The 17,346-nt window shown below is 40.1% G+C and overlaps 1 protein-coding gene and 1 pseudogene across 27 annotated transcripts in view; both read left to right on the top strand.

Annotated features, from left to right (window-relative positions):
• The window catches only part of PARD3 (par-3 family cell polarity regulator), a 708,800-nt gene that overhangs the window by 129,689 nt on the left and 561,765 nt on the right, over positions 1-17,346 (top strand). Inside the window, exon 1 of one of the 27 annotated variants that reach the window (XM_054660979.2) lies at positions 8,071-8,291. The exons of the other annotated variants lie outside the window; for them this stretch is intronic. Coding sequence (XP_054516954.2) covers positions 8,151-8,291 — 141 coding nt within the window. The 5' untranslated portion in view covers positions 8,071-8,150. Of the gene's footprint in view, positions 1-8,070; positions 8,292-17,346 lie in introns of those variants that run through there. 27 annotated transcript variants of the gene reach the window in all.
• LOC107966707 (small ribosomal subunit protein eS12-like) lies at positions 10,228-11,619 on the top strand (annotated as a pseudogene).

Here is a 17,346-nt window from a genome sequence, read left to right as displayed (position 1 = left end):
GAAATGTGCTATAATAATTTTTGCTTTTGAAATACAAGTATGGCAGAATTTTCAGGTAAGGAACATGCTTTAATGTAAAAAGTTCATAATTTTTTATTTTTCTAATTTATTATTTTATTTGTTTATTTTTTTTTGAGACAGAGTCTTGCTATGTCGCCCAGACTGGAGTGCAGTGGCGCTGTCTCGGCTCACTGAAACCTCTGCCTCTTGGGTTCAAGCGATTCTTCTGCCTCAGCCTCCCGAGTAGCTGGGAATACAGGCACTCGCCACCACTCCCAGCTAATTTTTGTATTTTTAGTAGAGACGGAGTTTCACCATGTTGGCCAAGCTGGTCTCGAGCTCTTGACCTCAAGTGATCCACCCTCCTCAGCCTCCCAAAGTGCTAGGATTACAGGTGTGAGCCACCATGTCTGGCCTGGCTTTTTTTTTCTTTTTGAGATGGAGTTTCGCTCTTGTTTCCCAGGCTGGAGTGCAATGGTATGATCACAGTTCACTGCAACCTCCTTCCCCCAGGTTCAGGTAATTCTCCTGCCTCAGCCTCCCGAGCAGCTGGAATTACAGGTGCCCACCACCACGCCTGGCTAATTTTTTTTTTTGTATTTTTAGTAGAGATGGGGTTTTACCATGTTGACCAGGCTGATCTCGAACTCCTGATCTCAGTTCATCCATCCACCGCCTCCCAAAGTGCTGGGATTATAGGCATGAGCTACCGCGCCTGGCCCTATTTTGTTTTTTTTTTAAGGGAGTTCTTATTAATACATACTGAAGTTTCCTAAGGAAGTGCCTTTGGTAGATAGAATTTTCAACTATGGCCAGTTTCCTTTAACATTAAAAGATACAAAATATTAAAAGCAACTTGAGTATGTAGTGAAAAGACAGAAAAGAGCCATAGGAAAATTATCCCACAAGGACCGAGGTTGTAAGTTATTATCCAGATTCTAATTTGTTAACATTTCACAGAGCTACAAGCTGTAAAAACAAGACATATTAAATGAGGGAGGGCTTCACATACTACATTCGTAACAATTGTAGTTCATACTTAAGGAATTCAAGTAAATTATGTGTCAGTGAAAAGCAGTGAAAAGGCCGGGCATGGTGGCTCACCTCTGTAATCCCAGCACTTTGGGAGGCTGAGGCAGGTGGATCATTTGAGGTCAGGAGGTCAAGACCAGCCTGGCCAACATGGTGAAACCCTGCCTCTACTAAAAATACAAAAATTAATCAGGTTTGGTCATGCACACCTGTCGTCCCAGTTACTTGAAAGGCTGAGGCATGAGAATCGTGTAGGGCCAGGAGGCGGAGGTTGCAGTGAGCCGAGATTGCCCCACTGTGCTCCAGCCTGGGCGACAAAGTGAGACTCCGTCTCAAAAAAAAAAAAAAAAAAAATAATAAAAACGATTGCGGGAATCACGTGCATTAAGTTGTTAACTCCCTTAGAATGTTTCAGCCACCGGTTTACTCTGAGTTTTTTCCTTTGTGCACATTGTGGCTTAATCTCCGTAAGTTAAAATGAATTATGATGTCTGCCTAGGGTGTTACATGGTGACCAGCGTACTGTTTTTTGCTGATCATGTAGGTGAGTTGTTGAATTCCTTGCCTGCCTTCAGGTGAAATGGATGTAGCCCAGGAGAACATGCTTTTAATGCAGGCATCTTAATCTTTCCATCTTGGAGAAATATACATTTTAAAGAAGCAGTATTTTCTGAAGGCATACCTTATCATAAATCCTACTTACAGAAAACAGTATAATGAAAAACTTATGAAATGTGTTTTCTATTGTCTTAATCAAAAGGAATAATTTTCTTATTCATAAATACATACCCTACTGTCTTTTGATGAATACTTGAGATTAAGATTAAATGGAATAAATTAAAACCTAGTTTCAATATTGAATCAAAGCTAAGTGGCCTCCCTCTCCCTCTCAAAGGTTAATAAGTTTTTCAAACCAGAGTGCGTGAATAATTTAAAAGATAGCATATGGAGTAATTTCCTTTGCAAGAAAATCAGACTAATATTTTTAGGTAATTCAGTTTACTGAGCACCTAGTTTGTACCAGGCATTGGGCTTAGTGCTACTATACTGTGTGTGTGTGTGTATGTGTATGTGTATATGTGTGTGTATATATATACATGTATATATATGTGTGTATATATATATGCATATGTGTGTGTGTGTGTGTGTGTGTATGTATGATCAAGACAAAGTCTTATAGACACGTAAGTGAAAGACCAGCAGGTGTTAAGTGATCAGGTTTACATTTGAGAAATATCCCCCTGGTGGCTGTGTGAAGAATGAATGAGGAGGCAGCATGGAAGGCAGAGGCCAGTCAGCAGGTTTTCTGGAACCAGGATTCAAATGCAGGCAGTGTGTGGCTCCTGCCGGTTTTGTAGAAGGAGGTTGAAATTGATGGCGATTGGGCTGGGTGGAGATGGTGGGGCATTCACCAAGGTAGGGACTGCTGCGAGGTTGCCAGACTAGGGATGGGAGATTACGTTCAGTGTTGTCTTCTGTGAGTTTGAGTGTCTTGGAGCTGTTAGTTAGGCAGCTGGATATTTGGGACTAACCATAGATAAATCTGTGAATCCAATATAAATCTGTGAAAAGTCAGTTTAAAACAATATACCAAATATAATCTAACTTTAGTGCAAATAATTATATACATTAGAAAAAGTTTGAGGGGTAGACCAAAAAGTGTCAGTACTGGTCATCTCTGAGGACAGTGTGTGTGGTTCACTGTTTTGTTTTTGTTTTCACTGTCCACTCCATATTCTACTTCTGCTTAATTCCAGTAGGAAAGAAGCATTAGGTTTAGTTATAAATATAGCTTAGAATAGAAACATCTTTTTTTGAACTTTAGTATGAATTGGCATAGGAACTGAATGATTTGAAGAGTTTGATAACCTGGAAATGAAATAACTTGTATAAATTGACTTCATTAACTAGATGACTTTATTCATTTCCTCCTAAGTGAGCTTATTTTAGAGTGTAAAGAAGCAAATATTTAAATTTGCTGCCAAGCAGAGCACTAAATGGCTAATTAATTCAGAAGGATGACTTCCCAACATTTAAGTGTTTTGTGGGTACTGGTTTGGCCACAGTTCATCAATTTGTGGGAGCACAGGGCCCAGATATGGTACAGGTAGAGCAGTGAGGTGTTAGTGAAAGGGAGTCCGGAGGGGGCCAGGCCTCCTGCATGAAAAGTGAGGGTCCTCACGAGCAGTAGGAGCTTTGGGGTCAGCCTGCACAGGATGGGCTGGGCCTCAGTCCTTCTAGCGAAAGCCCTCAAGACTTTGCTTATCTGGGGCCACCCAGTGAGTCAGGGGACAGAGGTTCTCACTCTTTCAGTTACACCAATCCCAGGCTGGGGCTTGATAACTTGGTGTGCCGCGCTGTGCTTTTCTGTTGATTTGGAAGTGCCTGGCATCTCGTATGGTGGGTTGTGGAGCCACACTGCCTGCATTTGAATCCCAGCTTCACGCTGTCTTTACTTGACTTCTCTTACCTCATTTTTCCCATCTGTAAATGGGGTATAATCATAGTAACTATCTTACGAGTTTTTTGTTTGTTTGTTTTAAATTTCAGATTCAGGAGATACATGTGTAGTTATATTACATAGGTATATTGGGTGATGATGGGATTTGAGCCTCGGTGAACTCATCACCTAAACTGTGACTGTAGTACCCGGTAAATAGTTTTGCAAGCCTTGCTTCCCTCCCTGCCTCCCACTTTTGGAGTAGCCAGTGTCCATTGTTTCCATCTTTATGACCATGTGTGCCCATTGTTTAGCTTCCACTTATGAATGAGAATACGTGGTGTTCACCTTTCTGTGTCAGTTATTTCACTTAGGGTGTTGGCTTCCAGTTCCATCTATGTGGCTGCAAAGGACATGATTTCATTATGAGGTTAAGTTTAAGATTAAGCCTTAGAATTCACATTAAGGTTTTGTGCTCGGCAAGAAAAAGGTCCCAGGAAATGTTAATGGTGGTTGCCATTGTCGGCCACCATCACCACCACCACCATTGTCAAATTAGGCTCTTCATTCTTTTAATAACAGCTTCTAAGGTTTTATTTTGTTTTGGTTTTCTTTGAGATAGGCCCTTGCTCTGTCACCGAGGCTGGAGTGCAGTGATGCAATCTCTGGAACCTCTATCTCCTGGGCTCCCACCTCGGCCGCCTGAGTAGCTTGGACTGCAGATGTGCATCACCATGCCTGGCTTTTTGTTTGTTTGTTTGTTTATTTAAGATGGGTCTTGGTCTGTCACCCAGGCTGGAGTGCAGTGACGTGATCCTAGCTCAGTGCAGCCTCCAACACCCGGGCTCAAATGATCCTCCTGCCTCAGCCTCCCAAAAGTGCTTAGATTACAGGTGTGAGTCACTGCACCTGGCCTGAGGATTTAAAAACAAGCAAGTGAGCAAACAAACCAGGCTATCCTAGATATTTGTGTTATGAAATGAGTTTCGGTAGGTAATCAGTTTCACTTATTTTTTTATTTCTATGAATTTATAGAGAGCATGGTATATACTTGGCACCCAGAGATAGTTGTTGTAAGAAATACATTGTTCATTTTCTGTATGTTAGAATTTGAGGATTCTCAATACATTATTGAGGCAACCTCCACCTCCCGGGTTCAAGCAGTTCTTCTGCCCTAGACTCCTGAGTAGCTGGGATTACAGGTGTGCACCACCATGCCCGGCTAATTTTTTTGTATTTTAGTAGAGACGGGGTTTCACCATGTTGGCCAGACTGGTCTTGAGCTCCTGACCTCAAGTGATCCACCCCTCTCGGCCTCCCAAAGTGTTGGGATTACAAATTGTGAGCCACCGTGCTCAGCCAAAGAAAATACCAATAAATTTAAATTAAGAAATAGAGTCTCTAATGTGGGAGGGGAACTCTGCAAATTCTCCTGTGTCTAAACATCCGGGTGAGAGTAGCATAAAATTTAAATTTTGAGAAAAAAATAACCAGCTGAATTTGAAATACCACAAAGGGAAATGACTCTTCAGACATGAGATAAATTGTCATATGGTTTCTAAGATATGTTCTGAAATCAGATTCAGAAAGCTGCAAGAAATTTGACAGCTATAACCATTTGATGTTTGATGGCATTTGACTGCCATTCAGGAAAGTGCTTATTTAATATAAAATAAAGGCACACAGTATAAAATCAGAGATTCATTGGAATGAGAGAATTAGAGAATCTGTACCCTGTCTTTCAGAATTCTGAAGTTCCTTGTGTCTGAATGTGTGGTACACTGCTTGACTTAATTTCTTACAAAAGATTGTCAAGAGATACTTCTTTTCAAGGGCACAGTCGAATGATGACCGTCCACTATCAGGCATTTTGTTATCAGCACTTGTGGGTAGTGTCAACAGGGATCTCTTGGCTGCTGGGAACTTGAGGTTGAGATGACACTGCAGTTGCATTTCTGTAACAGCATCCTTTTCTTTCATCTAGCCCTCACGTATTTATTGAGCATCTGTTCCATTCTAGGCAGGACTTGAGAGATTGAAGTAAATAGAGAACACTTGTCCTTAGGGATCTGTTGTAAAATGGGGAGATGAAAATGTTGGCGGGGTGCTGGTAGCTCATGCCTATAATCTCAGCACTTTGGGAGGCCAAAGTGGGAGGTCTACTTGAGCCCAGGAGTTCGAGGGCAGCCTGGGCAACATAGTGAGACCTTGTGTTACTTTAAAAAAAAAAAAAAATATATATATATATATATATATAAATACATATATAAAATACATATATAAAATATAAAAATCTAATTATATACATGTATATTATATATAACATATATAATATATATTTGATATATATTATATATAATAAAGGAAAATGCTAGCAAAATGTTTGCAGCTACAACAGTGGTGTTCCATGTTCTATAAGGTATGTAAAGTTTTGTATCCTTTTTTTCTTAGTGTAGCTGCATTCCACATACTTTTAAAGCAAGAAAACTCCCATATGTAGGTGGGAATATTCAGGCTGGATAAATTAGGAGGTGTGTTCAGGTCAGCCTCCAGATGGGCTAGTTCTAACTTTCTCTCCCTCCCCAAAAAGGCAGTCTTGAATATTCTTTCTACCTTTAGTTAACACAACTAATTACTTCTCAAACTGTCGCTGTGAAGGACTAGATTTGCTTTTTTTCCCCCTCCAACCTGTGGCAGAACAATACTTTTAAAATACAATGCAAATAAATTACTAGGATAAAGTGGCTTGTGTTTTATGGGCCTTTATTTTAGCTATTATTAGAGTTAACAGATATAAAATTACTCAGTCAAGTTGCTATGTTCTCAAAAGCTTACTCTATTTCTGTACTTCATGCAGACTGGGACCACACTTTGAGTAATATTGCATTGTATAACACTGTTAAATACAGCTGTCCTTAAATTTTCTGTGTTTATATTATTCACCAGCTGTATATTTCTGGTGTAGGCTGTTTGGTTATGTAGCTTCTTTAATGATTGGTATGTGTTTTTAAAAATAATTCCATGCCTCTTCTTACCTTGAACGTTTTCTTTCTTTATCTTTCCCCCTCCCACTTCCCATTCCCCTTCCCCTCCCCTCATTTTTTTTTTTTTTTTTTGAGACGGAGTCTTACTCCGTCACTCAGGCTGCAGTGCAGTGGTGTGATATTGGTTCACTGCAACCTCCACCTCCTGGGTTCCAGTGATCTCCTGCCTCATCCTCCAGAGTAGCTAGGATTACAGGCTCCCACCACCATACCTGGCTAATTTTTTTATTTTTTAGTAGAGATGGGGTTTCACCATGTTTTCCAGGCTGGTCTCGAACTCCTGACCTCAAGTGATCAGCCCGCCTCGGCCTCCCAAAGTGCTGGGATTACAGGCATGAGCTGCCACACCGGCCTGAATGTACTGTATCTTTCAATCCTTGGGTTAGGCTTGTAGGTGTCCTAAAGCATTGGGTTTTGTGGGGCTCTAGTGTTAATAGTATTATAAGTATAATTGTATTGCAGGTATTCATAGTATTCAGTACTTTCTCTAGAGACCTATTTCTCCATTTTCTCATGTTTTATTTTCTTTCTTTAAAATTTTTATTTTTATTTTTATATATTTAGATAGTACAAGTGCAGGTTTCTTACATGCTCATATTGGGTAGTGATGGAGTCTGGGCTTTTAGTGCATCCATCACCTGAATAGTGAACATTGTACACAGAAGGTAATTTTCTGTCCTCACACCTTGCACCCTCCCACCTCTTGGAGTCTCCAGTGTCTGTTATTCTGCTCTGTGTGTCTGTATGTACCCGCTGTTTGGCTTCCACTTGTAGGTGAAACATGCGGTGTCTGATTTGGTGATTTCACACAGGATAAAGGCTTCCAGTTCCATCCCTGTTCCTGCATAGACGACTTGTCTTATTTTCATGACCTGTTCTCGAGCTCAACTTCAGTTCAGTGAGACGTGAGATAAAATGAAGGAAAGATGTTCCTGTTGCCTTTTGAAAGGGTATAAAAACACCCTCCCTCCTCTTTCTGTGACATGGGAGGTGGCATTCCAGACTCCTAATTCGTAATGCTTGTTACTATTTTGTTTTGCGTTTCTCTGAGTAAAATGTGTGTATTTGAGCATCCGATCACTCCATTTCTCATTCACTGGAAGAAGAGAGTGTTCAAAGAGCTTAACAAAATAGTCACACTCCGAGGGCTCCTGGTTTGAAGTAGGAGTGGTGATTTGATCCTATCCTGTAGCCCTCTGTCTATTTTGGCAAGGAATGCGTTGAGAGACTTCTTTGAACCTGATGTGTGCTCTCACACCCTGCTGACTCCAGGGTGTTTTGCTACACCCTGTTTTACTCTTGACAAACTACCTCCGGCCTGTTTGACTGGTGCAGTTTTAATTTGGTGCAGTTGAGGCGTAGCTGGTTTCCCTGGTGAACCTGGAGTCCACGCTGCCGGATGCCGTCTGTGCCGTCCACTGAGGGGTTACTTAGGTGGTGGAATGTGTTCCCCTATTTTCCACCTGCTTTCCATTTTTTACCCTTTACTTGAGGTTTTGCCCTTTCCTTGAGGACTGAACAAAACAGATTGTTTATTTACATTTTGGGTGGACTGTTTATTTGGGGATCATTTTATTCTGTAGTTAGTCTTGAAGTCTGTGCTATTGAGGATTTTGTCTTCCTAATGGATTGAGATGGCAGACAGAGCGAAGGGGAAACCTGCAAAGAGGTATTACTCTTTTTCTGGGACCTCTCGGAAGGATTCGGTGAAGGCGTTAAGATTTTCAAGGTCATTGAACCTCAAGAGAGCCACTTCAGAAGTCAGCAAAAGGCAGGTTGGTACAGAAACTTCCTTAAAACACCCCTTTACTTTTTATTTTCTTGGTGGGCGGGGGGAATTGAAAGTCATGCTTACTCTTTGTGTTTACTCCTTAATATTATTTTGAAAAAGTTTCCTGATTAATTTTTGAGCATTTTTTTTGTTTTCAAAATCATACTGATATTTTCTGTGCTATCAATTCATTTGTGAATGCTTATTGTTTATTAGTGTTTACGTTTATTCACTTATTGCAAGGGTTTAAATTACTATATGCTGCAATACTAACAAGTTGTGATGTTAGCAGATCCTTATTACTCATATGGAATCTTTTACTAAAACATGTTTTTAACGGAGACCCTGATGTTACCCAAACATCTCACTAAAAAGGAGTAGTTGATTTTTATGTATAACAAAATAATGGAATAAAAGCAAATTAGTGTTTCTGTAATTTCACAGTTCTGTACATTGTTCGGAATTAAAAATATTTTTTTCTGAAAAATACTTTGGGCCAGGCACGGTGGTATATGCTTGTAATACCAGCACTTTGAATGGTCAAAGGAGGTGGATCACTTGAACCTAGAAGTTTGAGACCAGCCTGGGCAACATGGTGAAACCCTGTCTCTACAAAAAATACAAAAATAGCCAGGCATGGTGGTGCACACCTATAGGCCTCGCTACTCTGGAGGCTGAGGTGGGAGAATCACCTGAGCCTGGGGAGGTTGAGGCTGCAGTGAGCCGAGATTGTACCACTGCATTCCAGCCTTGGTGACAGAGTGAGAGACCCTGTCTCAATAAATAAATAAATAAATAAATAAATAAATAAATAAATAAATAAATTAAAACATTTGTTTAAAAGAATTCTTTGAAGCTACTGGATATATGACTGTGTAAGTTTAGGCTATACAATCAATATATAGTGGATCTTTTAACAGTGTTATAAAGATTCCTTTTCTTAATGTTGATATTTTTGGAGCTAGTTTGTAATAACCAAACAGCATAACAGATAAAAAGTAAAGATTACCCTGCACATAAAATGTGCTTTTTTAATTTTTACTTTTGGATGAGTGCCATGGGTTATGTGTGCCCTCCGGTGGTCTTTCATTAGAACGGTGATTTTCGAGCTGTGAAACCATTGAGAGTTAGTCATGGTATCTGTGTCCCCCTGCCCGGGGAAGAGTGGTGCCTTGCAGCATTACAGATAGGTGTTTCAGAACTGTTTCTCTCTTCATACAAATTCAGCTCAAATGTGTGATACTGATTCTGGCCAGTTTATGAATGATGTGTGTTTTGGGAATATCTCTTAATGGTTTATAGAATGGACACTTAAAATTAATATGTCATCAATTCTACACTTATTTTGGTCCTCATATGTCTGCTAAATCTTGTAGTTTTAGTTTCTTTTTTTTTTTGAGACAGAATCTAGATCTGTTGCCCAGGCTGGAGTGCAGTGGCATGATCACAGCTCTCGGTAGTCTCAATCTCCTGGGCTGAAGCAGTCCTCCCACCTCAGCCTCTCAAGTAGCTGAGACCACAGGCATGTGCTACACACCCTGTTAATTTTATTTTTTTGTAGATAGAGGGGTCTCACTATGTTGCCCAGGCTGGTTGCAAACTCATGGCCTCAAGCAGTCCTCCTGCCTCAGCCTCCCAAAGTTCTGGGATTATAGGTGTGAGTCATTGTGCCTGGCCAGTTTAATCATCTTTCTTATATTTTCCTTATTGGACAACACTGAAATACTGAAAATAAATCAAGTCCAAGACATTCCAAATCTCTATTTTATATGTAACATACTTCCTCCAGCAGAAACTGCCACCATATTGGATGTTTGTTGGTAAAGAATTTTCAGCAAACCTGATTTTCTTCAATGGGATATTTTCTTCAAATTAATGTAATTTGAGTAAAGACACAGAATAAAACCTGTTTTTAAGACGTTAAACCTTCTGTGTAGACTATGCAGAAAGTAATACCAGAAATGAATGAGGAAATTCAGAGACTGCCTAAAAGTATTGTTGCTGATTCAGTTGGCAGAATCTTTTCTCTTCCCTTTCAAAAAATCATGGAGTTTAAAACTGCTTGAACCTGAGGGTGGTGGCCTAAGTGTTGGTATTTGCCAATTGAGAATTTAAGAATGAGTGCCTTGTATTGTCATTAAGAATTCCATAACATTGTTTATAGAAGTAGGGTGTTGACCTAGAGAGATCTCTGCCAAAACCTAATTTGTCTAATTAAATTCTGTCGAGCATTTCTAACTTCCTTCCCTAAACGACTTCTAATTGCGTGTCGTTCCAGTGGTAGTGATGATAATGATGATGTTCTGCCCTTGTAAACATGCCTTTAAATTATTAAGTTCTAAGCTGGCAGGTAAAATGGAATTACTTTTAATCTTAAAGATGAGATGTGGCCTTTTGGAGGATGTGTGTGGATGGGGACATTGCGGGCAGATGGAGAATCAGGTAGACTTCTTGTACAAAATTCCTAGATCATTTGTTTATTGTGGGAAGGAGCACTGATAAGAAAGACAGACTTTTTCCCCCTCAAGCAGGAACCATCCCCTCTTCAGAGCATTTTGTTTCCCTGCTAGGAGCCAGGATGTGACATTTAAGCAGCTGTATAATTTCAGTTTTGTGCACCACTTTGAGGTAAGGTTTCCGTAGAAAACATAAGTTTTAAAATTGTTTTGTGTGCGTTTCTTTGGGGAGGGAGATGTAGTTGGAATAAGAGTATAATACCTCTGAGATTTGTCAAGAGAATTGAGACCATGCTTTTTCCCTGCTGCTGTTGAGTTATGGAGGCGGAGGCTTGGGTGCGTTCAAGATGGGGCCATCACTCGTTACCTGTGGCCTGCCTTGGTGGCTGAGGAGGGCATTGCTGCTGGCGGTGTGATGGTTGTTAACACTGCTTTACAAGCGGTGCTGAAGACCACTCTCGTCCATGATGGCCCAGCACATGAGATTCGCGGAGCCGCCAGAGCCTTAGACAAGTACCAAGCCCATCTTTGTGTGCCTGTATACAACTGTGATGAGCGTGTGTGTGTGTGTTAAGTTGGTGGAAGCCCATGTGCTGAACACCAGATTAGCCTAATTAAGGTTGATGAAAACAAGAAACTAGGGAATGGGCAGGCCTCTGTAATACTGACAGAGGGAAGACCCTGTAGAAAGGTTGGTTGAAGTTGTATAATAGTTAAGGACTATGGAAGTTATAAGGAATCTCAGGCCAAGGATGTCATTGAAGAGCACTTTAAATGCAAGAAATGAACAAATAAAACTTTGGTTCACATTCCTCAAAAAAAAAAAAAGTTGGGATATTGTATTAAATGGAATAAAAAAGAGAAGCTGAAATATCATATTGGGGAGTTTTCTGAGCTCACTGGGTGAGAGGTTCAGTTTATAGCATAGATGATTGAAATTTCTGCCTCAGCAAAAGCAGAACATGGTTTTTGAAGTAAATGGTTGAAATTCATGCATCCAGATGTCTGTATGACTGGGTTCATGGACTTCAGTCATCTTCTTTGACACCTAGGTTATTATTATCTATATATCTGAATCTGTATACTGACTTCTAGGTTTTGAATATGTAGAAAATAACAACCAAGATGTAGAAGTCCATCAGAATGATATATCTGACAGAGTTGCTTAACAGCAGAAAAACAATGATGCTAACTCAGAAAGTTAGATGATTTTTAAAAATTCAACAAAAAAGCTTTAAAAGCTGTAAATTAGAGATATAAATTATAAGTTACCTGTTAAAAAAGACTTCCTTTTCAAGGAAGTATTAATAGAAGACACAACTCAAAATAATGCTGCCTTGATCTTGTAAGGCCTTGAGGTAATTGTGAATCCCCTTGATAGAAAAGGTAAGAAGCAAAGCAAATTGGGTGGATTTTATATTTAAGCAATCTAGAGATTTATAATATCTATTATGTGCATATACATGTGTGAAGACAACATAGTAAGGTGTGTTGTTTTATAGTTTTCTGTGTTCTACTTAAATTGGCTTGCAGTAGAATTATAGTTAAATTGATGCAGGGCAGGTAAGCCCCAAAATTGGGCTTAGACCGGGAAGGTTCTTGGCTTTGCTCAGGAAAGAATTCAAGAGTGAGGGCTGGGCACGGTGGCTCATGCCTGTAATCCCAGCACTTTGGGAGGCCGAGACAGGTGGATCACCTTAGGTCAGGAGTTAGAGACCAGCCTGGCCAACATGGTGAAACCCCGTCTCTACTAAAAATACGAAATTTAGCTGGGCATGGTGGCAGGCGTCTGTAATCCCAGCTACTTGGGAGGCTGAGGCAGGAGAATCGCTTGAACCCGGGAGATGGAGGTTGCAGTGAGCCGAGATTGTGCCACTGCACTCCAGCCTGGGCAACAGAGAGAAACTTTGCCTCAAAAAAAAAAAAAAAAAAAAAAAAATCAAGAGCGTGCAGGTGGTAGAAGAAAACAGCTTTATTGAGGCTGTAGTGTTACAGCTCTGTGACTGCTCCCGCAGAGCAGGGCTACCCACTAGGCAGTGAGTGCAGGGTGGCAGCTCAGGGGCAGTTCTACAGTCATGTTTATACCCACTTTTAATTAATGCAAATTAAGGGGCAGGTTATTCTGATATTTCTAGAAAAAGGTGGTAACTTTCAGGTGTTGCTGTGGCAGTGTTAAACTGTCGAGCTGGTGGGGATGTCTTGTGGAGAGGTGCTTTTTATACAGTCGTTCTTTGTACAATAGACAGTGCTACTTCTTGTTAACGAAGAAATGCAGATATAACCAGGATAATTTTGAGTACAGAACTGTTCATCAAAAAATATTAAAACATACCTATGTTCTGGCTAAGTGCTGTGTTAGAAAACTACTTGCTGAGAATATGTAACAAGTTGGGAATTAGAACTCTCCTCCTGTTTTTTTTTTTTTTTTGATGCAGACTCTCGCTCTGTCTTCCACGCTGGAGTGCAGTGGCACGATCTTGGCTCACTGCAGCCTCTCCCTCCCGGGTTCAAGTGAGTCTTCAGCCTCCCACATAGCTGGGATCACAGGCATGCTTCACTATGCCTGGCTAATTTTTGTATTTTTAGTAGAGATGGGGTTTCACCATGTTGCCCAGACTGGTCTCAATTTCCTGTCTGTCTCTCTGTCTCGATATCTTTTCTTCTCTGTCTCTTGTTTGTAGTAGAGAGAATAACTTTGATTCCTAAATAGAAAACAGAATATATATGTGTGGATACTTGTATTGTGTTGATTGTCTTCATTACTAGTTTCCTAATCATAGCAGAAAAGGTGGTGTTGGCTACTAATGTCACCCCAGCCCTAAAGGAGTAGTGTGTTCTTGATAAGTTTGTGACATTGCTTTCCTGTGTAAATATGAAAATATTCTGGAACTTGATTTCTTGTTACTCTTGTGTTGTGCAAATTGTGTGTTCTGGCTTCCTTTACCAACCACAAGTAATGAGAGGTTCCAAAACTTAAATACAATTCATATTTTCGAGGATAGCTTATAATTTTTGAAATAATTAAGTTTAGCTTTATGTAACTAGGTAAAAATGTGCATATCACAGTACTCAAGATATTAGTTTAAAATGAAAAACAAAAATCACCTTAAGTTTTTGCTATCTTTAGTTTAATCTGTGGCAAATAAGCTTTCTCCCAAAATCATGCTCTCCCTAGATAGAGAGATTCCTGATTTGGATCGAAGCAGGTTCTCCTTAATTATTTTTAAGGAAATATCATGCAGTGTGTTGAGCATTAATTCTTCCGGTGCTTCCCGGATCTCCATGAAGATTTTTTTTTTTTCCAGAAATGGAAGCCAAGTTTAAACTATGCTGAGATAAGGTTGGATTTAAGAATAGAATCGTTTAGATCACTGAAGCCCTAGATGTTCAAGAGAAATGAAGTACATATAGGTGAGAGAGAGGATGGAATTTATCATCCTAGAGGTATTAACAACAAAAAAGACTGCTGAATACAGTTCAATCAAGAAAGAATCAAGCAAGACAAGGTCTTTAAGTTTTACCCTTATTCCACATCCCTTACTCCAGATAGAATTTTTGCCACTTCATAATACTAAGTAAAGCAGGCAACAGATGTCAAAGTACAGGAGGATCAACATGGAACCATTGCTTATTTTGAAGAAAAAAATGTAGATCATATAGTTAGAGGATTAATACATATTTCCTGAAAGGCAACAGTTCTTCTACAAGGAGCATACTGGTTATGTGTTTTTAGAAATCGGGCCTCGCTCTGTTGCCCAGGCCAGAGCGCAGTAGTGTGATCATAGCTCACTGGAACCTCGAACTCCTGACCTCGAGCAATCCTCCTGCCTTGGCCTCTCAAAGTGCTAGGATTACAGGCATGAGCCAATGCACTGGGCCGTTCATGTGTTTATTAATACAAAGTGGATATAATGCAGTTAAAGTTAGGAAACACGGTACATATTGAGAACTGTTAGTCACATGATTACATGATCACAGCGAGGAGCTGTTTCTGTAAGATCAGAATGAATGGAGCATGCTGCCTGGGAACCTGTAGCTGCTTGGTTAGAATGAGTGGGTGCTCAGCTGGTGGTAAATTTTTTGTTTACCTTTTTGGGTTGTGAACCAGCTGCACTGTAATTTATGTTAATTTGTGCTTTAAAAGTTTTCAGGGTTGTACTCGATCTTAATTGTGGGTGAGAAAGATGAAAATTATGCATAAATACTAATGGCAGTCGTGAAAGGGAGAGAGGTTATTCTTTTTTGAAAAAACAGAATCCTCCTTTGTCACCCAGGCTGGAGTGTAGTAGCGTCATCATGGCTCACTGCAGCCTCGAACTCCTGGGCTTGGGTGATCCTTCTGCCTCAGTCTCCCAGTAGCTGACAGGCATGCACCATCATACCTGGCTAATTTTTCACTTTTTGTACAGATGGGGTCTCCCTGTGTTGCCCAGGCTGATCTTGAATGCCTGTCCTCCAGCAATCTTCACACCTTGGCCTCCAAGGTTATCCTTTTGAATAAAAATCATATGTAACTAAACCCAGTTTTTTGTGATATGTAAATCTTAGAGTTATATCTTTAAAACTGTAAAGCATGTTTTTGTAATTCATGACCTACTTCTTTTTTACCTTAGGAGTTCTACTTCTGAATTCTTGCAGAAGTACAGATTGTACAGTTAATGCTGATCTTTGCGATAGATAGAACAACTTACATTAACTGTGAAAAGAATCAATTCTCCCTGATGTGGAAATACATATAATCTTATTTTGGCAAGCATTTTACCCCTTTCAGTTTCTGCTTTTCTTGATGTTTAAATTTATCTTGTAGCCTTGTATGGTGATAGCAACTCCTTGGTATTTTTCTTGATTTTAATTTTCTTCTGCAGTTTGAAAGATTGTATTCATTGCTGTGATGCATATAAGATTTCTTAGTTTTTTACCACTATGTTTTAATATGAAATGCCAAAGAATTTTAAAGTTTTTTTAAAATTAAGATTTCAACGTTGTGGCCTAGATGAATGTGTTACTTGAGGAAGGAGGTTTTAAATGCATCCTATTTAATGGGAAAGTTTGACTTGCGTGCATCACTTTATTTTTCCCTACCAAAATCAACATTTTATATCGTTAGAATATCTATCGATATGTTTGAGTTACCTGACTCAAACCTATTTCTTAAAAGCAGAAAGCAGTTAACTTTCTTTATAATGCTTCTCCACTTCCATTGGAACCATGACATTGCAACAGAAATTATATTCACAGGCAAAGTCCCACAGCAACTGTCTTATGCTATGTGTTGCAGCCTAAACGCTTATTTCTTTTGATTTGAAGGCTGTAATTCTTACTGCGAGTCTCAGTAACTTTTGCAAGAGCAGCCATTGACAGGTGCCCGCCATCTCTCTAGCCAGATGCTACCTCATCTGCCTCTGTCCGATGACTCTGGAGTTGGTCTGGTCTTGATTTAGTAAACCTTGATGGCCGCCGATGTGTTGCTGAAGTAATCAGTTGTAAAATGAGGAGGTAGAAATGTATTCTTGTCTTTTCTGGGAGGTCCAGTTACACACAACTTCAGGTTGATGATGATCCAAGTTCCTTCCCTGTTTGTGTCTTAAAAACAAGATTGAAAGCATAAACAAAACCAACAACAAAGTTCTTTGATCAAGGGAAGGGATTGCAACTGTTCACGGATGGAATTGGATTGGACCCTGAATTCTTACAGCTTGATTTGACTTTGTCATTTAGTGTAGGATTTCTTAACCATGGTTTCACTAGGTGCTTATAGATACTCTAAAACATGCACACACTCACACATCCCACCCCATAGATGCCCAGAAACCACTCAGGACTCGCTGAATCAGAATCTCCAGTGGTAGTGGGATGGGGTTGGGGCTAGTCAGGTACCCTCACTCCCTCCCGCAAAGGTCCCAAAGTGAATCTGGCCTAAACATTGCCAGGTGAAGAAACTGAAGTCTAGAGCACCAGGCGATATGAAGATAATAGAACTGTTTAGTGACAGATTTGAGAAAGAAGCCAGTGGCATTTGAGCATATGCCCTGTGCTCACCCCAGTAAGAAATCAGAAGCATAGTGGTGCAGATCACCTGCCTGAGAGCCAGCGGCGGCCTGGCGAGCCGGTGTGCACGCGCTGGCTGGTATTGGTGTCAGCTTTCGTGAAGGCATCCCTTGTGTTTTGAGGCTTCTCAAGTTCTGAGGAAGCACCTGCAGCTGCACAGAGGTGCGTGTGCATGGAGATGGGAGGCTAGCCACCAAATGCTGCTCGGATTCCCAGGCCAGAGAGATGGTCTTTATACGTGATAAGAGCACGGATAAGCCACCTGCTTTGGGGTCAAAATTAAAAAGTCAATATACAAGTCTTTAACCTGGTTACTAATAAAGAATCTCTCAGCCCTGCTAACATAACCTGTGACTTTGTTCATGTTAGCCATTTTGTGGTTATCTAACTTTGAATGACCTTTTCACTATAAATCTTTTAGACACATAGGTAGCTTTGTCAAAGAGTACTATATTTTTATTCTTCCTAGTAGAATTTTACTTTTATCATAGGATTGAAAGCCAAATTTTAAATACATCCTTTTGGAATATGTTTTTGTATCTATGTTTGAGGACC

This window comes from Pan troglodytes, chromosome 8 (genome assembly GCF_028858775.2).
Source record: "Pan troglodytes isolate AG18354 chromosome 8, NHGRI_mPanTro3-v2.0_pri, whole genome shotgun sequence".
NCBI lineage: Eukaryota > Metazoa > Chordata > Mammalia > Primates > Hominidae > Pan > Pan troglodytes.
The sequence above is the reverse complement of the archived record's forward strand: the minus strand, read 5'-3'. Positions and strand labels throughout refer to the sequence as shown.